A 24,250-nucleotide genomic window follows, 5' to 3' on the forward strand; every position below is an offset into this window, starting at 1 on the left:
GTAGGGAATAACCTATATTTAGCTTTAGGAAAATATGAGTATATTTTGAGAGGGAAAGTTCTCACACTGACTCTTCTTTGTTCGTGTGTATGCATGCCCTGCCGCCTGTGTGTGAGATGTGTTGAGCTGCTTTTTCAACATTTTCAAGTCAAAGTATCAAACATTTTCTTTATTCTACTCCAAAGTTTCAGCTGCAAACATATTTTATATTAACATTTACGTCAGTAGCTTAGCTTTACATGGCAAATCTACATTCTGTCCATTTTAGGAGATGAAGATAATTTAATTTTATGTGGTGTGATTGATCCTGACCCCTCCCCTGTGTCTGTGTACGTGTTCTGGTCAGGACTCACAGACACTCTGCAGAGGATTCGCAAGGGGGTTCCCCGGGGGTCGCTCTGGCTAATGGAGAGCCAAGTGAGGAGCAGAGTCCTGGGGCTTCTGGTCGCAACTACTCGGCCAAGAACTCTCACAGCAGCCCTGGGAGTGCAGGTACTATAACCTTGGGGACATGAAACTATTTTTCTGTCACTCTCCATTCACTTGACACTAGAATTGATACATTTTTCCCAGTGTGGGTCAATCAACTCCTTTACCTGCCCTACCCCAAAGGTAAAGTTGAGCTGACTGCCAACGGGCTGGAGAATGGCCGTAGCAGCCTGACTCGTCATACACCTCCACCATCCTCCCCGCCGGCCCGGTCCCCAGCCCCCAGCAGCAGCAGCCCCTCTCCTGGGCTAGACGGCACAATCCTCCCTCCTCCTACAGAGGCACCCCCTGCTGGAGCTAACCCAGACCCCGCCAACCCAACCACTGCCACAGAGCCGGTTCCAGAGTTACTACCCACTGGGTAAGAGTTTGCGTGTAGGTGCTTGTGCGTGTCTGATTGGCATCTCCTCACATGTAACTTGACTGACCTAACATGCCTCTCTCTCTCTCTCTCTCTGCCTTTCTCTCTCTGCCTCTCTCTCTCTCTCTCTCTCTCTCTCTCTCTCTGCCTCTCTCTCTCTCTCTGCCTCTCTCTCTCTCTCTGCCTCTCTCTCTCCCTGCCTCTCTCTCTCTCTGCCTCTCTCTCCCTGCCTCTCTCTCTCTCTGCCTCTCTCTCTCTCTGCCTCTCTTTCTCTCTCTCTCTCTGCGTCTCAGCTGGGAGCAACGAGTTCTGCCCCATGGCAGGGTGTACTATGTGGACCACAACACAAAGACCACCACCTGGGAAAGACCACTTCCACCTGGGTCAGTCAGCCTACACACTTTGACCTCTATTCCCCCTCTTCCTCTCTTATCTCACACTTCCTACCATCAGAGGAGGGTGCTGACAGTTAACCAGCCCAGTGCATGATGGGAATATATATTTCAATTCAAGGGCTTTATTGTCATGGGAACATGTTCACATTACCAATTTCCAGTATCTCTCTCTGTGAAGGGGAGATCGTGTCCACTCGTGAACATTCCCTGCATGTTTCTCCTTAACTCAGACTGCTGCCTATATAAACATACAGAGCTGGAGGATCCTAGCAGGGTGGTGTTGGGGTGTGAAGTGGGCTCACAGTCAGGGAGTGGCAGACTCATTCACAGCACAGTAACATTCCTGGGGGTCTGACTCTGGACAGTCAAATGAACTGAGACTAGTCTTATTTTCTCTGTCTGGAAGAAGCTGACTCCATTAAATATGATAAATTACTGAATAATTGGTTTGCGCCACTCCCCACCCCAACTTAGACTATCCTATCCATTTAGAGGAGTCCTTTTCTTACAGTAGTAGTGTGTCAGGTCTGTTAGTGTGTGTTTTATGTGTTTGGCCATTTGGTCTCTCATCTCTTTAACAGGCTGTGAATCACCATCACTGATTGTTTGAGTCTCTGTTGATTTCCAGTGGTGTTTCTCACTGTGTGCTGCGGAACCCAGCTCTCTCTTGTGGCGGTACCAGAGCCTTTTATTGCCATTTTATTTCAGTGAATATTTATTGATTTTCATTTGCGCTGTGTGAGAAGCCTGTTTGAGGTAAAGCTCACTCCTGCCCTGTCTCACTTTTTCCACAGAAGGGAACGGTCTGGAGAACGGTCTGGAGAACAAAAGTCCTTTCTTAGAAAGAGCACATGTATGCAGCGCTATTCTGGACCCATATGAGGCTCAATTAGCGTCTCGGAGGCTGGGCTGGTTCTGACTACAGCTGCCGGGTTTAGTGCTTAGTGCTTGGTACACGTACCTGGTCTGAGTTAGCATGGCGCTGCCACACACCCAACCTCCAACCTTAGTGCAGCTCAGATGAAAGGCGTGGTGTGGGCCTGCATTAATGGGTTTTGAGCTGAGCTCTTTTTCTAGCAGTGTAGGGATTTAACTGCTCTCATGTTCCAGACAGTATGGGAGCCACAGTACTGCTCTGTAGGATATAGGAGCCACAGTACTGTTCTGTAGGATATAGGAGCCACAGTACTGTTCTGTAGGATATAGGAGCCACAGTACTGCTCTGTAGGATATAGGAGCCACAGTACTGCTCTGTAGGATATAGGAGCCACAGTACTGCTCTGTAGGATATAGGAGCCACAGTACTGTTCTGTAGGATATAGGAGCCACAGTACTGTTCTGTAGGATATAGGAGTCACAGTACTGTTCTGTAGGATATAGGAGCCACAGTACTGTTCTGTAGGATATAGGAGCCACAGTACTGTTCTGTAGGATATAGGAGCCACAGTACTGCTCTATAGGATATAGGAGCCACAGTACTGTTATCTAGGGTCTCAGGGAAACAGCAGCACAGGGAACAGGGAGGGATGTTACATTGCGTCTCTCAAAGTTCCTTTTTGAGGAATTTCTGAGCTGTGTGTGTGTTAGCATACAGAAGTATTTGCTGTTTTGTCTTCCAAATACTGTTCTGGTTTAGTCAGAGATATGAGAGCAGCAGCCTGCACACATAATAAAACACAACTGTACTGAACTGGGAATGTGCTTGTGTTGGTTTATATGTGTTTCTGTGGGATAATGCATATCTTAATCTTGTGTTTACATATCCTAGCTTGTCTATGTCCATAATTATATATGTCTGTGTGTGTATGTCCGTTTGTACATTTGAATGAGTCTCACTCCTCTCTCTCTCTGTCCCTGTACAGTTGGGAGAAGCGTGTGGACCAGCGAGGCAGGTTCTACTATGTGGACCACAACACCAGAACCACTACGTGGCAGCGGCCCACAGAAGAATCAGTCCGGAACTATGAGCAGTGGCAGTCCCAGCGCAACCAGCTCCAAGGGGCAATGCACCAGTTCAGCCAGAGGTTCCTCTACCAGGTAACTCAACATAAAACTACTGTACTGTCTGTACTACTTATTTAGCCCCTTTAGGTGTGGCCCTCTAAAAGCTTCCCCTCAGCATAGAATTATGGGTAAAACACAAGGGTACAGAAGGGCATTTGTTGAGGTAAAAATAATAAAGCATTCTGAATCTGAAATGGGCGTTCCATGGTACATCAAATTACTGAAACTCTCATTGGTTTCTATTAAAACCTCCCTGCTCCCACCCACCCAGTCTGCTCGACAAGCTAATTCTGAACCTCTTTTCAAAATAACATCCACCTCATTGATTATGAGTAACCATGAGTCCCTGAGAACTAGCTGGCAGGTCTGCTGCTGCTGATAGGCGGATTCCGTTTTGGAATGCCGCTTCGCTGTTAGCGTGCTTATTTTTAGGCCGGTCTGTGCAAAATTAGTTGGGGGGGGTGATCAGCTGGCTGCTTGGGACTCTGACGTCACTCACCCCCCTCCATGGCCAGATAAGAGCACGTTTAGTCTATACTATACTTTTAGCTTTGCTCGTCATTTGAGAGAGATCATCCACTTGCATTCTGTTACTTTGTATCAAATGTTACCAGGTTCGAGAATGTTGCATATATGTGCTGGTGCGTTTGTGAGCTGAGCCCATTATAATGTCATGGTCGATTTAAAGTAGACTGGCCCCTGACCCTGCTCATTGTCACGTGCTAAGGCAGAAATATCAAACTTGACTCCCAACATTACAGCTGTGAGAGCACACATGCTTGCTCGCTCATCGCTTACACACACACACACACACACACACACACACACACACACACACACACACACACACACACACACACACACACACCAAGGCATAGATTAAGTACATAACACACAGTACATAACACAAAGAGCAGTCAGTCATTGACTGCTGTTTCTGCCTCCCACATTCCCCCTTTTCTACCTCCTGCTTCTTATTCGCTCTGTCCATTCTCACTGAGAGGGGCTCATGCAGCAACACCACTGGAACTGGTCCATTGTCTCAGTACTCAACTACCTACTTAAAGGCCCAAAGCAGTCAAAATGTGATTTTTCCTGTTTTATATGTAATAATTGATTGTATTTATATAGTGCTTTTCTGCTAACTGAGGTATTCAAAGCACTTTACAGAGTAGGGGGGAACCTCATCCACCGCGGTGATGCACGGCAATCATTTTTGTGCCAGAACACTTACCAGCTATCAGGTGGAGAGTGATATATGCCCAATAGGAGTGATTAGGTGGCCATGGTGGAATGGGACCAGGGTGGGCATGAAGCCATTACACCAGGGTTAACATCCCCACTCTTACAATAAGTTCATATTAATTTTTTTAAACCCCCTTTTCTCCCCAATTTAGTGGTATCCAATTGCTTGTTACAATCTTGTCTCATCGAAGGTCAAGAGCCATGCGTCTTCCGAAACACAACCCAAACAATCTGCACTGCATCTTGACACAATTCCCACTTAACCTGAAAACCAGCCGCACCATTGTGTGGGAGGAAACACCATACACCTGGCGACCGTGTCAGCGTGCACTACGCCTGGCCCGCCACAGTAATCGCTGGTGCGGGATGGGACAAGGACATCCCTGCCGGCCAAACCCTCCCCTAACCCGGACAACTCTGGGCCAATTGTGCGCCGCCCCATGGGTCTCCCGGTTGCGGCTGGCTGCGATAGCCTGGACTCGAACCCAGAATTTCTAGTGGCACAGTTAGCACTGCCTTAGACCACTGGATTGGAACCAGAATCTCTAGTGGCACAGTTAGCACTGCCTTAAAACATTGTGCCACTCAGGAGGCCTACAATACGTTCAATGGGATATTTAATTACCACATTGAGTCAGGAAACCCGTTTAACGTCCCATTTGAAGGTCTACACCCTATGCAAGGCACTGTCCCCTTCACTTTGGCATTGGGATCTCCTTAGACTACAGGGAAAAGTGAACTCTACTGGCCCTCCAACACTTCCAGCAGAATCTGTTCTCCCATCCAGGATGGACCCTGCTTAGCTTCTGAAGCAAGCTAGCAGTGGGATGCAGGGTGGTATGCTGCTGATATATGAAGTTTCTTTCCAAAACACTATATATCCATTTGGAGAAATGTTGGTAAATGAGCGTTTATTGTTCAAAGGACTTATGAAAGAGATGTGGTGTTTTTTCACTTTCTAATCATGGCATGGGGTTTTTCCATGTCAGACATGTATTTGTTTGAAATCTATCGTTTTAGAGAGACAAATAATCATGTTGTTTTGCAAAACGCTATATATCTGGCTCACTCTCAGAGAAAGAAGTAGTACTGCTAGGTGTTACACAGTCAAATGTAAAATAAATACAAATAACTGAACATTTTTATAAATAACTGTACAAATAATACATTTGTGACATCAATATTGTTATTAAAAAAGAAATTATACATTAATATGAGATCTGTGTGTAAAACATTTACATTTGACATTTAGCTGATGCTTTTATCCAGAGCGACTTACACTTAGTGCATTCATCTTAAAATAGCTAGGTGAGACACCCACGTAGCACAGTCAAATATACGGTATACAAAGATTCCATTCCAGCTAAATAATGGATATACAGTGCCTTTGGAAAGTATTCAGACCCCTTGACTTTTTTCACATTTCGTTGCGTTACAGCCTTATTCTAAAATGGATTAACTGAAACAATCAATATATACACAATACCCCATAATGACAAAATGAAAACAGGTTTTTAGACATTTTTAGCAAAAAAAAAAGAAAACAAATACTTAATTTACGTAAGTATTCAGACCCTTTGCTATGAGACTCGAAATTGAGCTCAGGTGCATCCTGTTTCCATCTTGCATCCTGTTTCCAAAACATGCCTGCAGCATTGAAGGTCCCCAAGAACACAGTAGCCTCCATCATTATTAAATGGAAGAAGTTTGAACAACCAAGACTTCCTAGAGCTGGCTGCCTGGCCCAAACTGAGCAATCGGAGGAGAAGGGCTTTGGTCATGGAGGTAACCAACAGCCCGATGGTCACTCTGACAGAGCTCTAGAGTTGTGTTGTGTGACAAAACTGCACATTTTAGAGTGGCCTTTTATTGTTCCTAGCACATGGTGCACCTGTGTAATGATCATGCTGTTTAATCAGCTTATTGATATGCCACACCAGATGCTCCCTAACAGATTTGTGCTCACTATTTAAGAGAAATATCACTTTTTGTGGAACATTTCTGGGATCTTTTATTTCAGGTCATGAAACATGGGACCAACACTTTACATGTTGCGTTTATTTTTCTGTTCAGTATAGTTAATAGACCAATAAGAAAGAGTTCCAAACCTCTCTGCCAATAACTGCTAATGTTCAGTTTTCCGCTCCCCACTCATAACACTCACAGACAGTCCTAGAAAAAATTTAGCCTGAGAAATTGCCCATTGCTAAGAAGCTATTTTGGTTTCCTTTTGACCATTTTAATTGAAAGCTATCACATTTAAGATACTTAATTGTTATTATTACCCAGACATTATTTGATATTGAGATTAACACGGCTGCATTGGACCTTTCTAAAATACCACATTGTAATACAACCTGGTTTAAGCTAGTTTGAGTATTTTAGTCACTGTTGAGCAGTTTATCAGGGGTCCTACTTCCACCACTACCATTGTTTTGCCCCTTTGGGTGAACTTTTAAGACTTTTTTTCCAGCGCTAACATTAGAGGAACTAAATTAAATTAGTGTGCAATGTAGGTCTATGTGACTTTTCCCACTCATAGTGCCGGTCATTCATATGGTTCTGGCAAGGTTTTCAGTGTTTAGAGAGTAACTGGCCTTTTTGTTGTAATTCTCAGCATCCTGAAGCGAGATAGGAGTCTGTTGCAATTTAAATACTTTTATCAAGAATAATATCTCAACTCACATCACCCACTTACCACTTAATCACCATATATAGTATCTTAGTAAGGAGAAAGATGTACTATCGCGCTTTTTACCACCCCCTCTGCTTGCTTTTAATTTTTCACTCTTGTTTTCCCTGTCTTTTCCTCCTCCTTTCTCTCTCTAGCTCTCCTTCACATCACATCCTCTGGCGAGGAACTGAATGGTCAGAGCATAGCAGATGATGTCATGTCTTTATTTCCTTCTTTTTTTAACCTTTTTTAGTCACAGAAACACAGAAGGGTGGGTCTCATACATGGATTGGCTGTAGATCGAGTGACACACACATATTCCCCTTTAACCCCACATGCATCGTCCTCCTCCTTTCACTCTTTACTATCTTATTCCTTCCGTTCTTCTCAAAGTTTCCATGATGAATTCCCATAAAGGGCACAGTATGATTATTCTGGGGAAATGCTGAGTGAAGTTGTGTGGCGTTACCTTCAGTGACACATGGACTGCTTGGAGGGCAGTTTTGCAGACCTGAGGTGAGGAGAATGAATGCATAAATTAGATTTTCATCCAAAGGTACAGCTTTCATACTCAGTCATGGAACCAACAGTCTGTGCACTAACTCCTCACAAACATCTTTCCACTCAGTGGCAAATGCACTCACACACACACACACACACAGAATCAAATGCAATCTCTTACACATTCAATCAGTATTTGTTATATACACATTTTCCGTACAGTGGCACACTCACTCTTTCTCTCTGTATGCACAGGCTGAGTAAACCACACTGGTTCCAGTGCAGGGTGAATAAAGGTGCTTTTGTCAGAGGGGGTGGGCAGTCTGGAACAAGGATGAATGTTCCCTCAGTTCGCTCAGACATCACGCCTCCCTGCTTACTTTCACAGCATATCTAGAAGAGGCGGACCTCTGCAGATTGGTGGGGTAGGGAGGGGAGCGGGAGGGGGGGGGGGTAGAGAGGGGTGCAGGGGGGTAGAAGCCGGGGTAGGTCTTAAGGCCAGCCAGTGAGCTCATTGGAACAGTTTTTTTTTTCTCCTCCTGAGCGTGTAGTTTTTGGAAGGCATACGAGCTGCGTCTGAGCCTCTCTGTCAGTCTCCTGTTCCAGCTGCATGGGAGAGGTCACCTCAGCCTTCTGGGGTACGCCTTATCACCCCTCAAAAAAGACTGGACTTCCCTGTGACACCCCGCTCTCCACTCTGTTCGCTCCTTCTCCTCTAGACTTGAGGTGTTAAACACTTGAGGTTTCTGTGGCGTTTTGAGGCATTTGCTGCATTTATTATTTATTTTTTTCCTGTATGTTTGGTTTTCTGAGTTTTTTTTCTACCTCACACCAGTGTGAGAACTTGGTTGAGAGCTTTGTGTACGGACAGAAGAATTTCACACAGAGCCGCTGCAGTGAAGAGCGTGAGAGAAGAAGACTGAAAGGTGGAAGAAGGAGAGGAAAGATTCCTAACTGGAAACGTATTCTCTCTCTTTATCCATCAGTCGTCTGGTGCTCCTGCTGTGGAAAATGACCCTCTCGGTGCGCTCCCTTCAGGATGGGGTAAGTACACCTTCATCTACACCTCTCACCATACTCATACTAGGCCCTGTAGTCAGTGGCCCTCGGTAAGGCTGTGACGATACCAGTATCGCAACGTTTTTTCCATGGCAAAAATTTCAACACCAAGTAGACCAAACTCTTTGGTAAAACCTGCTGTAAAATATAGTGTGCTATAGCTTGGGAAATAAATAAACGTTACTCTGGATAAGAACATAATGTTTGTTTCCAACATCAGGGCTGTTTTCCTAAAGAAGTGAAATCCGCTTTGCGTTTTATTTTCTCACCACAATACTAACGAGTATCTCAATACTGGTATCGTCCCGGCTCTAGCCGTCTGTGGTCCCCAGTGGTCCCAGGACCTGAAACCAGTGAGATGCAGGAGAGGCATTGGCTACATCAACACCTGCACTACTTGTTATGAGAGTGGGTTCTGATGCCTTGAATGCCTTTCATGGGCACAAGACTTTGTTTTTGTGTTGAAGGGGGAGAGTTGGTTTGTTTGTCTTTCTCACAAACACACACACACACAGACAGACACACAGACCTACAGATACACGCCGCTGTAGGCCCAGATGTAATGTTCACTATCTTGTATACACTGTGATATACAGCCTTGTCCTTCATCATAGAAGCTCATGCTGAAGATCCCTTTATTCTTCCATTCAGCATAACTCTCCTTACAGTTAGTTATTGGTCAACAACATATGATTTGATTGAAATGTGGTAGATTTCAGTTTTTCCCCTTCTATTATTGATTAGTTGTTGTATCAAGTGTAATCTCAAGGAATTGGTTGTAATATACTCTACTTATATATTCCTATAGCTCTCTACTCTCATACATTCCAATATATTCCCACGCAAAATTTATACAATGTATACACAAAACACTCAAAAGTAATGGTCATTGGCATTTTTCTCTCCATCTCCCATTTTAACATACTTATCACTTACATACACACTCACTCTTATTTTCTAACCATGATTAGTTTTCAACATGTTGCGGCATCGCAGGCAAAAGCCTCAATTATACCTTGGACTTACATTTTTATGGATTTCCTGTAATGTATTTCTGTATGTCATCTGAGGGGCGTAGAAGAGGGGGTCGATTGAAAGAAACTCTTAACAGGAGAAAGGAAAAGGAGAGAATGACTTGACGGAGCGCGGGAACTGTAAAATAAAGGAGGAGATGAATTCAGGAGGGAAGTGAAGGAGAGGGGGAAATGAACAGGCTAGTAAGAGTTGCGACATGAGGGCTACTGTTCCTGCGCGCTCCACACACGTCTGCTAATGAGATCAAGATGTCAGAGAGTGGGATTGGAGAGAGGGTAGTGGGAGTGGAGCGAGGCGAGTGGGGGTGGAGAGCGAGGCGAGCGGGGGTGGAGAGCGAGGCGAGCGGGGGTGGAGAGCGAGGCGAGCGGGGTGGAGAGCGAGGGGAGTGAAGAGCGGGGGTGGAGAGCGAGGGGAGTGAAGAGAGAGAGCGAGCGAGGGGAGTGAAGAGAGAGAGCGAGCGAGGGGAGTGAAGAGCGCGAGAGAGAGCGAGGGGAGTGAAGAGAGAGAGCGAGGGGAGTGAAGAGAGAGGGCGAGGGGAGTGAAGAGAGAGAGCGAGGGGAGTGAAGAGAGAGAGAGAGCGAGGGGAGTGAAGAGAGAGAGCGAGAGCGAGGGAGTGAAGAGAGAGAGCGAGGGGAGTGAAGAGAGAGGGCGAGGGGAGTGAAGAGAGGGCGAGGGGAGTGAAGAGAGAGGCGAGGGGAGTGAAGAGAGAGGGCGAGGGGAGTGAAGAGAGAGGCGAGGGGAGTGAAGAGAGAGAGCGAGGGGAGTGAAGAGAGGGCGAGGGGAGTGAAGAGAGAGAGCGAGGGGAGTGAAGAGAGAGAGCGAGCGGGGGGGAGTGAAGAGAGAGAGCGAGCGGGGGAGTGAAGAGAGAGAGCGAGCGGGGGAGTGAAGAGAGAGAGCGAGCGGGGAGTGAAGAGAGAGAGCGAGCGGGGGAGTGAAGAGAGAGAGCGAGCGGGGGAGTGAAGAGAGAGAGCGAGCGGGGGAGTGAAGAGAGAGAGCGAGCGGGGGAGTGAAGAGAGAGAGCGAGCGGGGGAGTGAAGAGAGAGAGCGAGCGGGGGAGTGAAGAGAGAGAGCGAGCGGGGGGAGTGAAGAGAGAGAGCGAGCGGGGGAGTGAAGAGAGAGAGCGAGCGGGGAGTGAAGAGAGAGAGCGAGGGGGGAGTGAAGAGAGAGAGCGAGCGGGGGAGTGAAGAGAGAGAGCGAGCGGGGGGAGTGAAGAGAGAGAGCGAGCGGGGGGAGTGAAGAGAGAGCGAGCGGGGGAGTGAAGAGAGAGAGAGAGCGGGGGAGTGAAGAGAGAGAGAGAGAGCGGGGGAGTGAAGAGAGAGAGAGAGAGCGGGGGGGAGTGAAGAGAGAGAGAGAGAGCGGGGGAGTGAAGAGAGAGAGAGAGAGCGCGGGGGGAGTGAAGAGAGAGAGCGCGGGGGAGTGAAGAGAGAGAGAGAGAGCGCGGGGGAGTGAAGAGAGAGCGAGAGAGAGAGCGGGGGAGTGAAGAGAGAGCGGGGGATTGAAGAGAGAGCGAGAGAGAGAGCGGGGGAGTGAAGAGAGAGCGAGAGAGAGAGCGGGGGTGAAGAGAGAGAGCGGGGGAGTGAAGAGAGAGCGGGGGAGTGAAGAGAGAGCGAGAGAGAGAGCGGGGGGAGTGAAGAGAGAGCGAGAGAGAGAGCGGGGGAGTGAAGAGAGAGAGAGGGGGGTGAAGAGAGAAAGGGGGGTGAAGAGAGAGAGCGGGGGGTGAAGAGAGAGAGCGAGGGAGTGAAGAGAGAGAGAGGGGGAGTGAAGAGAGAGAGGGGGGTGAAGAGAAAGGGGGAGAGTGAAGAGAGAGAGGGGGAGAGTGAAGAGAGAGAGGGGGAGAGTGAAGAGAGAGGGGGAGAGGAAGGAGAGTGAAGAGAGAGAGGGGAGTGAAGAGAGAGAGGGGAGTGAAGAGAGAGAGCAAGAGGGGAGTGAAAAGAGAGAGAGGGGAGTGAAAAGAGAGAGAGGGGAGTGAAGAGAGAGAGAGCGAGAGAGAGAGAGGGGAGTGAAGAGAGAGAGAGAAGGGAGGGAGGTGGTGGAGGGGGCACCAACTATGGTCAGGAAACTAAAGCAACACAGATATGTACAAACTTTAACATATTAACTCACACACCACACTCTACACACGTTCTTGGTTGAGGAAGTTGACATGGTTACCATGTTATTATCTTCCATGTTGTCATTAAAAGAGGCGAGTGGGGGTGGAGAGATATATATATATATATCTACTAGTCTAGCTCCTCGACTGCTAGAAATATAAATTAATCAGCAAATTGTTACTCTTCTCTCCTGTTTTGTCCTATACTTTTTATTTCATTTATTTTCAATCCCAGCCCCCGTCCCCGCAGGAGGCCTTTTGCTTTTTGGTAGGCAGTCAATGTAAATAAGAATTTGTTCTTAACTGACTTGCCTAGTTAAATATTGTTTTAAATAAAATAATACTTCTACTTTCCCTCACAGTTTAGCTCTTGCCCTTTACACCTCTGCAACATTCTCTCTGAGCCCCATGGCCCGTCTTTCTCCAACACTGTCTCCACCAGAGCCAAGTCAGAAAGGCTGAGGTGGATTGTAGAAAGGTATTTTGGAACAAGCTTGAGAGAAATGCCACTCAGATGAACCAGTTTGCAATCAGCTTTGCGAAATTCAGCCACCCTTTTTTTCTCTTTCCTCCTCTTCTCTCTGATTCTCACTCACTATTCACACGTCCCAAGTCCCCACACAGTACAGCCTCTCTGTCAGGTAACAAAAGAATACACTGATGATCCATCCTGTTTTTAACTGTAGCCACTTCTCTTGGTCCCTGTAGAGAAACGGCAGGACAATGGGAGGGTGTATTTTGTCAACCACAACACACGGACCACACAGTGGGAGGACCCAAGAACCCAAGGGTAAGCCAATCGGTCTGCTCCACTGTGAAAGTGTGAGGGATCATGCTTGAGTGTGTGTTTGTTCTGTATCATCGTGTGTGTGCGTGTTCATGTTTGTACACACAGGTGTCTCAGAGAAATGTCACCATACATTGCGACCATATTTTCACTGATATTACATGAACTAGTGTAAGATAGGGACTGCTAGCTCGAGGGCCCAACACTATGCAGCACAACCATGTTATCATAATCAGAGACGTAATTTACAGATCCTTCATATTTTGCAATAATTGGTGAATAGGACAGTGTCCTGTATCAACCTCATAGTAGGCCATGTCACCTCACTAGGGCTGCCCTCTAAGCTGTGTGGGAGGGGTTTAGATTAGTATTGTAAGCTAATTGGTCAAAGAGAGGCCTCGGGCATCTCTAACCCTGAATTAGTGTGGATGGCATTGCTGTCCCCTCACATCAAATTGAACAACAAAACTACAGTAATGGTAGATGGTCGCTTTATCTTAATTGTATTAGGGATTTTTTAGATAATTTTACAATGTCATAACATTTTATTCATTCATCATTTAGTTAATTCACTCCCCCATCCACCCCCTCAGTGAACTCATATTTATATTTTCATGTTGTATAACATCCGTGTGGTCTTATTATCATCACCACTGAGCTCCGAGGTTCTGAGTCGTGGGCAGGGAGAGCTTCTAGTGGGACGGGGAAAGGGCCGGGGCCAGAGCCGGGGCCAAAGCCGGCGCCAGGGCCAGAGCCCAGGGCCAGAGCCGGGGCCGGGGGGGACAGGTGTGCCTAGTTTGGGGAGCCTCCCGTTTAGGCTCTGCTCACTGCCCTCTCCCTGTTACAGGATGATCCAGGAACCCCCCCTGCCCCCTGGCTGGGAAATGAAGTACACCGCAGAGGGAGTCCGATATTTTGTGGATCACAACTCTCGCACCACCAGCTTTAAAGACCCTCGTCCCGGGTTTGAGTCAGGGTAAATATTAATCTGCAGATAAGGGCAGTTACATTTCCTTATAAAAGCTCCTGACAAAAGCACTGTACGACTCCTTTCTGTCAGGGATGATGTATGTAGGGTTCTCTTAGCCTGCTTTTGTCATGTAATCTTTTTTTTGTTTGAACCTAAGCCAATTGAAGTTGACTATCTTTAGGGCATAGATAGCTAGCCTAGATACAAGAAAGGAGATTTTTTAATATATATATATATATATACGTACACACATATGCAAGCAAGCACACACTAATATAAACCCGTGTTTTGCCTTGATGCATGGCCCTAATTTTGACATCTTCCAAAAAAGACAGTCGGGAAGATTAACAGATGTGGGCCAACAAATCAAATCCAAAGCAGACTGCTCTGCTATCTGACTCTGTCTGTGTGTACGTATGGATGTGTGTGATTGAGAGAGAGCAAGTGTTCATGCTGACATTGAAACATATGAAGGTCTTGGTGTTATATTTTTAGATGAGGCCATAGAGGGTTCTTAAACTGTCTCAAATGTTTTACATTTGATACTGCTGCAGTCCATATCTGTAGCCAAAGGGTTGCCTCTGTGGTCTGAAACTTCCTAACCAAAACCAAGTTGGGCCTGGCAGCGTTCAACAAAGCGAATCAGCGAGTATTAGAGGCCTCACTCTCTCTCTTTCGTTCAACCTCCGTATTTCCCCTTCCTTGCTCGGTCTCTCGCCCTCAGTTTTTGCTCTGCTGACGAGGCACTTATCCAGAATGTCTGTAGTGAAGTGGTGTAGCTTGTACTAACACAGCTGCACACCAAGGCATACCTCCATCTCTGGGCTTAACCCAGCTCCTGCTGCACATCAAATCTGACCACCTCCTTAGAATACTGCCCAAAGTCCTCACTGTGCAGCTCCACAGCTGGGCCTATTTTCCTGTCTCTAAAGCATTTGTGCACAGGACAGCCATGACAGGCCTGTCTTTGCCCAGTACAGCTCCAATATCCCTCCCCTGACATGCACACATTTGAAGTCTGGCTTTATTTCTTGCTGGTACAGCGAAAAAGACTCTCCTTTTGTTTCTCTGTAGGTCGAGAACTGGTAGTTCTCCCGGGGCCTATGATCGCAGCTTCAGGTGGAAGTACCACCAGTTCCGCTTCCTTTGCCATGTAAGTGCTGACTGTCGTTTTTCAGACCTCTGTTATGAGAACAGGGTCTTATCTCAAGCCAAGTTATTTTCTACTGTGCCGACTCGATCTCTTTGCCTAATGTCTAGCATTGAGGAAATTGATTTTTACACTTCTCTCTGCCTCTCCAGTCCAATGCCTTACCCAGCCATGTGAAAATCTCAGTGTCCAGACAGACTCTATTTGAGGACTCATTTCAGCAGGTAAGGATGACGTGGAGTCGGTTTCCCTGCTGAGGAATTTCTATTTTAAATGTTATGTAATTAAACATGCATGAGGGTTGCTGTTGTTTATCTATTCATTTGTACCACTATTTGTATTTTAACAACTAATATAGGATCGTAGGGTGGCAGTTTCTTTGTTGTGATGTATGTGCTTGTGTTTTGTCCTCTTTCCTCAGATCATGAATGTGAAACCATATGACTTGCGTAGAAGACTCTACATCATCATGAGGGGAGAGGAAGGTCTTGATTATGGAGGCATTGCTAGGTAAGATGGGCGTCTACTGCCTGCATGCCTGGCCTTCTGCCTCTTACAACAGTTGTCTTTCTTTCTCCTACCTCAGCTATAAGTATTCCTTGTCTACTCTGTGTTCCTCACTTAATTATTCATCATCCATCATTTATCAACTCCCTGTCTCTTGCACTGTCATCTGTTGTCTGTATGTGTTTTGGTGTTTGTGGACTTGTGACAGTGTTTCCACCACTGGTTGGTGTCAGCGGTGGGATCCCGGGCTTTGTTCCTCCTGCTCCTCCTCCTGCTCGTGGTCTGTGTTTGCGTGTGTCTCTGTCTCCGGTGTCGCGCCAGTGGTTTTACCCTATGGTAGGTTACGTCATGCTGTTCTACCACAGGGTAGAACCACGGACGGGATGTTTGGATGTGTCTGCACAGCCCCGGTACGACCCCCGGGACTGGCTGGCAAAGGTGGGGGCAAAGGTCAGGGGCTTGGTGGTGGCCGGGGCTTCATTCTCTACATGCATTCATATTCTACATTATACTGCTCGTCTTCGTGGTGCTTTATGGTGTTGTGTGTGTTAGTATGTATATTTGTATGTCCATGTGCTGACTGTGTAAAGGTAAAGATTTTGAATAATCTTTCAGTCATGTCTCTGTGTTGGTTGCAGGGTTATCATTAGCCAGTAATAGCTGGCTTTTGGCCGATAAAAATCTATAAATATTGAAAATCCAATCAATAGAATTGGCACCGGCCAATTGTCTGGGAGAAGATGAAAAAATCCCATTGAGGAAAAAATGTTTTTTAGCCTATTCATTGATGGAAATACATTTGACTGGTCATGCTTATCAGTCCATAGGTTCATTTGCGATTTTCTTGGAATGACATTGCCTCGTGTACAGTGTATACGTTAGTTATCACACGCGTACAGCATACAGAGCCTTTGAGCTGAACATCTGTCAGACAGTTGGAGAGCTGCTGCTGTAGCATCTCAAACGGCAACGGAAGGCAGGCTTCATCAGTGCATCACACACCACTTTGCAATGAGTTGGAGGCCGTATGCATTTTGAAAACATTTATTTCATTGTTTTAAACGTGAATGTTTTAATACATATTATGAGTCTTACCTTGCTTCAAATGAGCCTATTAGATCTCTCTTTCAGCATTTCTAATGGATGTTTTGGTGTTTTCCTGCTAATTGTATTATGGAAGGAACATTCACGGGTAGCCTACTGCCTTGTGTGCATTACTGCACTTATAATGTGAAGAAATAATAGTTTATCAACATTTTAAGCTAAATGTTCTGATCTGTTGCATCACTCATTGCTTTAAAAAATATATATTATGTAGCCTAGGCCAACTGGTTGTATGAATTTGGGATCTATCGTTCCCACAACTGTCCCAGAGTCTGTTTGAAATAGGTTATTTCTCCCTTGACAAGCTGACCAATAGAATAGGTCAACTTTTGTACTATGGAGGATAGTAGATTGACATAGGCTAGTGATTTTGCTGTTTGTTACTCATCTTGTTGGCTGAGGAAAAGTACATGTGGACAGTTATTCTAACATCTTCAAAATGCACATCAGAATTCGGTAAGAAGGACTGCACATCTTTCCATCCTCGACTTGCATGTTATGTTATTATGAATTACCATAATCAAAATGTGATTTGTCATTCTGAGCACCATGGGTGGATGACCTAATCATATTACACACCCAATGCATATGGGTCCGGTAAATTTAAATGTTGCCGGTCAAATGTCCAGAAACCCTGGTTGGTTGGACCATTCCTCATTATGGCAGTTTCTCTTTCATATTTTGCAGATAGAAACGGGAAATTTGGAAGCCATTTTGGAGTTGGGTTATAGAGGTGACATTTTAAAATGTTAGCATAAATTACAGCACTTACTATGGTGATAAATGGAAAAGTCATTACCACAATAAAACCGATATTCCAAATATCTGATCATTTTTTTAAATTACATATTTTTGTTGAAACTGCCATACAGCTAAAGTCCTCCATGTTATGATTTTGGTATACATATTGAATTATTTGTGAATTTGACATTGTGCTTTTATTCATTAGTTTATTAGTTACTTTTGAGTTACATGTGTTTATTAATGAGCAAGTGTATGCAGAAACTGGACCCAATTCTGATTATTTAGAAATTATAGCCACTGTGATGCTTTTTTGTGCTGTCAGAATGTCTCATATTGTTGTTGTCAAATGTGTGATTTTGTAATGTATGAGATGTTTTTAATGCTGTACTACTCTGTAGACAATACAAAAAAGCAGTGTCAAAAGTGACAATCTGTACCCCTCACACATAGGTAGATTTCCTGTCCCTCTGATAGATATAGATGTGTACTGCCCTGTCTCTCCTCCATACAGAGAGTGGTTCTTCCTGCTGTCCCATGAGGTGCTGAACCCCATGTACTGTCTGTTTGAGTACGCTGGGAAGAACAACTACTGCCTGCAGATCAACCCCGCCTCCTCCATCAACCCTGACCACCTCACATACTTCCGTTTCATAGGGCGATTCATCGCCATGGTGAGCGATGCTTAATTGGCAAATTTGGTGCAGATTTGCAACAACAAAAGTAAACTACAGCAATAGTTATGGTTATAATTTAACATATGATGAGGATGTGTTGCACAGAAGGATTTTTGGGAACAGGAGAGGAGAGCACAGTGTATGACGGTCTGTGTGTGTGTTCCTTAATCTCTAAATCATTTTAAAGCTGTGTTCCTAAACCAAGTATAGAACCCTCCCCACCCCCACCGCCCATCTTTCCAAACCCAACTCTCCCTGTGACAATATCCAGAAAAGACAGGCCCCTAAACCAACAGCCCCCCCCCCCCTCACTGCCGGACACAGACCACACCTCTTATCCACCGTTTCACTACTAACTGAATCAATCTTCTCCACACACAGACAGACTTGTATGTGTTTTCTGTGTGTGCGTTCTGTTAGTATTGAAACGGTGCGTGTGTGTGATCACTTTACTGTGGTTAGGCTAAATGTGTCTTCATCTATGTGTATCAGCACAGGAGAGAGATGAAGCTTATGACATGTTTTGGTGTAGTACTTATCGCATCCACTCTCTCCTCCCCTCTCCCTCTAGGCCCTGTACCATGGCAAGTTCATTGATACTGGCTTCACTCTGCCGTTCTACAAGCGTATGCTCAACAAGAAACCCACTCTGAAAGACTTGGAGTCTATTGACCCTGAGTTTTACAACTCCATCATGTGGGTGAAGTAAGTACTCCGTCCCTTCATTATGTCTCTTTGAATGTGTGTGAATCTGAAAAGTATGTGAAGAGTGTAAGTCGCTCTGGATAAGAGCGTCTGCTAAATGACTTAAATGTAAATGTAAATGTAAGAGTGATGGAAGCATTTGACATAATTGTGCAGCTTAAAGCTTCAATAAGTTTACGATGCATCTATGATCTGTCTACAGAGATAACAGTCTGGAGGAGGGTGGGGTGGAGCTGTACTTTGCTCAGGATATGGAGATTCTGGGGAAGGTGTCCACCCACCAGCTGAAGGATGACGGAGAGGACGAGCTGGTCACCACGGAGAACAAGGAGGAGTACATCAGGTCAGCCATCTCCATCACTACTTTGTCCCTCTTGTCTGTCTCTCTGTCAGTCACTGTGCTATCCGTCACTGGTGTGCCACATACTAGCATTCATCTTGTTTCATCTTGACACTTACGTCAATGAATATCCTTCTTGTTGCCTAGAAAATGCTATTTTATCATCCCTGTCTCTCTACAGTCTGCTGACAGACTGGCGGTTCACACGTGGGGTGGAGGAGCAGACCAAAGCCTTCTTGGATGGCTTCAATGAAGTCGTGCCTCTTGAGTGGCTTCGCTACTTTGACGAGAAAGAGCTGGAGGTACGTGATGAGGCTGGAAGAAAATGCAGGAAGTTTGCTCGGTTAGATAGGCGGAGTTATAAGTTATGGAGAGAGGGGTAGAGGGGACTATTTGTTGCAGATTCTCTTTCTGTGACTGTGGGTTAATGGTATGTTCTCATTCCTCCCTCCAGCTGATGCTATGTGGGATGCAGGAGATAGACCTCAGTGACTGGCAGAAGAACACCATCTATCGGCACTACACCAAGAACAGCAAGCAGATACATTGGTTCTGGCAGGTACAGTACAGTGGCCTCCCTTTACTGCTGTGTGTGTCTCTGTGTGACTGTCTGTCTCACTATGTGTACGTATTACCCATGTCATGAGTCTTATCTGTGTATTATGTAGGTGGTAAAGGAGATGGACAATGAGAAGCGGATCCGCCTGCTCCAGTTTGTCACAGGAACATGCCGTCTGCCAGTCGGAGGCTTTGCTGAACTCATAGGTGCAGTTCAGCCACCATTCAGTAACCACCTTTTTCACTGTCAAATGTCTTTTGCCTAAGAATCTAACAGTCTCTTTTTCCCTTAGGGAGTAATGGGCCACAAAAATTCTGTATAGACAAGGTGGGGAAGGAGACTTGGCTTCCAAGAAGCCACACCTGGTGAGACTGTTGTTTTCCTGAATTCCTTTGCTATAGTTGATTTATTGTTTGTTATTGGCCCTATGATAACATCAATTCGTTTTGTGTCTATGTGTGTACCCCTACTGAACACAAACTGATCCCTCACTATCTTTTCTCTCCATCTCAATCACTCACACAGCTTCAATCGTCTGGACTTGCCACCCTACAAGAGTCTGGAGCAACTGCGAGAGAAACTTCTGTTTGCCATCGAGGAGACCGAAGGATTCGGGCAGGAATAAGGGAAAATAATCACATAATGAGTGAGGGAAGGAAGAGTCATTAATTCAAGTAGTTTTTTGTTGTTAATCACAGGAATATGAACTCTCTGATCATCTAGCCCCACTTCCAGGACTGTGGGAGCCCACCTGTACCTATCCTCACACTAGGTTGTGGGTACAAGGGAACAATGATCAGAGTAGGGAACAGGTGTGTGAGCTGAAGGATGGTCCAGAAAGATTAGTGTTATATGACCCTAAACCCTCTGTCCTGCCTGAAGACGCCAGCCACGAGATCTAGAGCACACCAGAAGCATAAAACAGGATAATGTCTTCAAATAATTGTATCAACTGCAAATCGCAACAACAGCACAGCTACAGCCAGTATATCATATATATCTAAGAGAAATTAACATTTAAAAATGAGAGCGTGTGTGTTTGAATGGGAGAGAGATAGTGGTTATAATTAGTGACTTCTGTTAAGAGGAAAGATTGGTGAGATGTGATTTTCTTTTCTGTTCATTGTGAAATTCATTGTTACCTGTACATAGCTAAAATAAATGACTCAAATCTTGAAGTGGGTTGATTGTGATGGTACAAGGAATCAATTTTCTTAATGCCTTGGTTAGAAATGTTGAATCTGGTTTTGGTTAGAATGTCATATTGCTAGAACACTGATTTGGTTATCCAGCCAGCCATATTAGTCTGCTAACAGTATTTCTGTGAAACACTGTGTCGATGACCTCCCATTTCAAACATAAACTTCGACTGCAGATACTGACAGGAGACAATGACAATGTAAGCAATAATAATACATAGTTACACATTTTGGGCACATCAAGCATTTCATGATAAAACAAGACTTGTGCTGCTGATATATGTCGACATTCAATTTTGACACTAATATTTACATTGATTAATGCATCTCAAAATGTATGCACCGTAGTGCAACAATGGTAAAACATCAATGAAGGTCCAAAACATTGTAATGCTTGTGTCTATGCTGAGATCGAGCTGCCTTGGGCAATGTCTGGAAGCACACAGCCAGGGATGGGCAAAAAGTACAAAATACTATTACAAAATACCATAAAAATCCAAATAAACTACAGAATACTTGTATTTTCAAATAGCCTGCCCGAACATCAACATTCTCAGTAACTGTTACAGAAATGTTTTACTTGCTATGACTGTGATATGTGTTGTTTATCTACCTTAGTTGAACGCACTGACTAAATCACTCTGGATAAGAGTGTCTGCTAAATGACCAAAATGTTACATTTCTCTGTGAAAATTAACATACCAGAATGAACTGCAAAGCAAATGACAGCAATATTTCCACATATAACTGTCACCATTCCTATTATATTTCATGGATCTTGAAATAAGCCTAGGCCAAAGTACCAGAGTAGACCTACAGCTACGTAAACTTGAGTGTAGAGTAGGCCTACAGCTACGTAAACTTGTGTAGAGTAGGCCTACTGCTACGTAAACTTGAGTGTAGAATAGGCCTAAATCGATGCAGAGTGATGATTTTCCATACAATTTTGACAAATGGTGTGCTCATTTCATAAATCCTTGTCAGTTTAGTGTGACAATAGAAAAATGTCTAATCAGCCCTGAACTTTTCATTTATCAATGGGCATGTGAGGAGCATGAACAGACACAATTTAGAGGCAATACAGAACTTTTGCCTCTGGGGGTGCTCTTTAGCCAAAAGGAGTCAAAAATTGTCTGACCAAGGCACAATAATTTCTGGATTAGACATAATGGTTTGTTATATCAAATCAGGGGTGAAACTTACACTGGGAACGGGGGGAATTCTGAAATTCCATTTTTGTCCCCCCCAGTTTTATCATTGGAAAGGATGCAAAACGAGGCAACGGTGTGCTTTAGGACCATGCGGACGCCTCCGAGCGGTCAGGTTGGCTGTTTGGAGTGATTATCCGACCGGATTTTTTTTTAAATGTCCTCCCACTTCTAAAACCAAAGTTACACTCCTGTATCAAATCATATGTGAATAATGAACAGTACAGGCTACACTCAAAACAAAATGTGAGGCAAACAATTGGCAAATAAACCTCTGTACAGCCACTAAGGGCCATGGTAACAATGAACAGCAATTGGTTGATAAATAATTTGTGGTTCCATCATTTCCAGAAGCATTGTACCATGTTGTTGTTTGACTAGTACTTGATTGATGTCTTTTAGAGACCTTCAAACTAAATACTTTCTGGAAGATAAAGTTTATTATGTAGTGTGTATGAATACTAGAATAACCTCATCCATTCATGTCTTGCATAGGTTAAAGGAATAATCCACTCAAAAACTTTTGGTATTTTTTCATTATTCCACTGTTGACACAGTCCCACAATTTTTTCCATGTCAGCAATCAACTTTTCAAGATATAGGACTTTAAAAAATCTAATTGTTACTTGTCACATCATCATGAAGATGCAAAATGCATCATATGATGCAAAAACATCCTCATGATGATGTGGCAAGTGCCATTTTGCTTTCAGGGCATAAATGCCCCATGAGCACATTGCGATCAATGCAGCTGCAGCCACAGGGCCACCTTGATGAGGTTATTATTGTGCAGGGTAGCCTAGTGGTTAGAGCGTTGGACTAGTAACCGGAAGGTTGCAAGTTCAAATCCCGAGCTAACAAGGTACAAATCTGTCGTTCTGCCCCTGAACAGGCAGTTAACCTGTTCCTAGGCCATCATTGAAAATAAGAATTTGTTCTTAACTGACTTACCTAGTTAAATAAAAAGGTTAAAAAAATATACATTAAAAAAATGGTGCTTCTAAACAAATGCTACTTTGGGTTTAATATCTTCACAAAAACACATTTTTTATGTTGTGATCATGAGATAAATAAGTCATGATCTTGACATAACAATGGATCTATGTTTTCTTCTTTCATATATCCTCTGCTCTTATATAAATACTAGAGACAGAAGAGTGAAAAATGTGCTATGCAATGAATGTATCAGTGAGATACAACAATAATAAAAGAGCATAGTTTTTTTATTCAATTAACTAACCACCACAGCAGGGTGCTCCTGCCACCATAGTTAGCTAGTTGGTTTAAAACTCACTGCTATTGCTGCAGTATGTGGGCTACTGATGAGATTTCCCAGCTGTGCTATGAGTGCTTCAGTGAGTTGCCCAAGAGAGGAAAGCCCGAGCCGGGCAGAGTGTGGATGCTGTTGGCGAGGTAGCAAAAGTTTGCGTCCCTGAATCAAGAGAAAGGTCAAATATAAATGCATCTCGTTGACTTTGTTTCTTCCCCTTCAGTTCATAATACAAATATCAGATAAATAACTATATATGTAGGCAACACAAGCAAACTGTACTTGATTTCCTATGAGTGAATGTCAGTGCAATAAGTACTTTGTTTTATCTCCACTGTTGAAGTGGTGTCTTTGGGAGCTGGCACCAAGTGTATTTGGCACTTAGCCATGAGCTCAAAGGGTTGGTATACCTGCACAGCTCACACTTACACACACACTTTTTCTCACACACATGCTCTCACCCTCTCACACAAAAACACACACACACACACACGAAGCATAGATACGTAGTGGCTCACTCACCTTCTCGTCCCATCCGGAGATGTGCTTAATGACCACCATGCAGAAGTCATTGCTAGGAGGGGCTGCATTAGGTGAGAGCGTGTCCAACCTGGTCTCATAGACTAGACGTAACATAGTAATTGTCAATCCGGGACACTCAAATTAGTACGATATGTTACGTTTGGTATGGTTACATAAGACAGATGGCAAAAACAGAAGTAGGACGGTTGGTTGGTTGAGGTGAATGGGTGGGCATATAATGTGAACGTTTAGCAGCCCAAAGGATGCAATTTCGAATCTCATCACGGACAACTTCAGCGAATTAGCAACTTTTCAACTACAGCTAGCAGGTTACACACTGCATCGGCAGGATAGAACAGCAGCTGGTGCACGATATCTAAGGAAGTCTTGGAGATTTTGCTCGCCTGAGGTAGAGTATCTCATGATAAGCTGTAGACCACACTATCTACTTAGTGAGTTTTGATCTGTATTTTTCGTAGCTGTCTACACACTCAATGAGCTGTATACCGCCATAAGCAACAGGAAAACGCTCATGCAGAGGCGGCGCTCCTAGTTGCTGGGGACTTTAGTGCAGGGAAACATAAATCTGTTTTTATCTCATTTCTATCAACATGTTAAATGTGCAACCAGAGGGGGAAAAAAACTCTAGACCACCT

General features: G+C 44.6%; 1 protein-coding gene across 2 annotated transcripts in view; it reads left to right on the forward strand.

Moving 5' to 3' along the window:
- Positions 1-20,573, forward strand: part of LOC115109313 (NEDD4-like E3 ubiquitin-protein ligase WWP2) — a 43,439-nt gene extending 22,866 nt beyond the window's left edge. Inside the window, exons 7-24 of one of the 2 annotated variants that reach the window (XM_029634090.2) lie at positions 347-492; positions 613-850; positions 1,144-1,233; positions 3,108-3,282; positions 8,656-8,713; positions 12,564-12,645; positions 13,490-13,618; positions 14,687-14,765; positions 14,915-14,986; positions 15,184-15,272; positions 17,629-17,788; positions 18,363-18,496; positions 18,699-18,839; positions 19,018-19,138; positions 19,291-19,395; positions 19,505-19,601; positions 19,688-19,760; positions 19,921-20,573. In XM_029634090.2, coding sequence (XP_029489950.1) covers positions 347-492; positions 613-850; positions 1,144-1,233; positions 3,108-3,282; positions 8,656-8,713; positions 12,564-12,645; positions 13,490-13,618; positions 14,687-14,765; positions 14,915-14,986; positions 15,184-15,272; positions 17,629-17,788; positions 18,363-18,496; positions 18,699-18,839; positions 19,018-19,138; positions 19,291-19,395; positions 19,505-19,601; positions 19,688-19,760; positions 19,921-20,020 — 2,089 coding nt within the window. In that variant the 3' untranslated portion in view covers positions 20,021-20,573. The remainder of the gene's footprint in view (positions 1-346; positions 493-612; positions 851-1,143; positions 1,234-3,107; positions 3,283-8,655; positions 8,714-12,563; positions 12,646-13,489; positions 13,619-14,686; positions 14,766-14,914; positions 14,987-15,183; positions 15,273-17,628; positions 17,789-18,362; positions 18,497-18,698; positions 18,840-19,017; positions 19,139-19,290; positions 19,396-19,504; positions 19,602-19,687; positions 19,761-19,920) is intronic. The other variant, XM_029634091.2, reaches the window with a different exon arrangement.
- Positions 20,574-24,250: the final 3,677 nt, after the last annotated feature.

Source organism: Oncorhynchus nerka, linkage group LG25, assembly GCF_034236695.1.
Source record: "Oncorhynchus nerka isolate Pitt River linkage group LG25, Oner_Uvic_2.0, whole genome shotgun sequence".
Taxonomy (NCBI): domain Eukaryota; kingdom Metazoa; phylum Chordata; class Actinopteri; order Salmoniformes; family Salmonidae; genus Oncorhynchus; species Oncorhynchus nerka.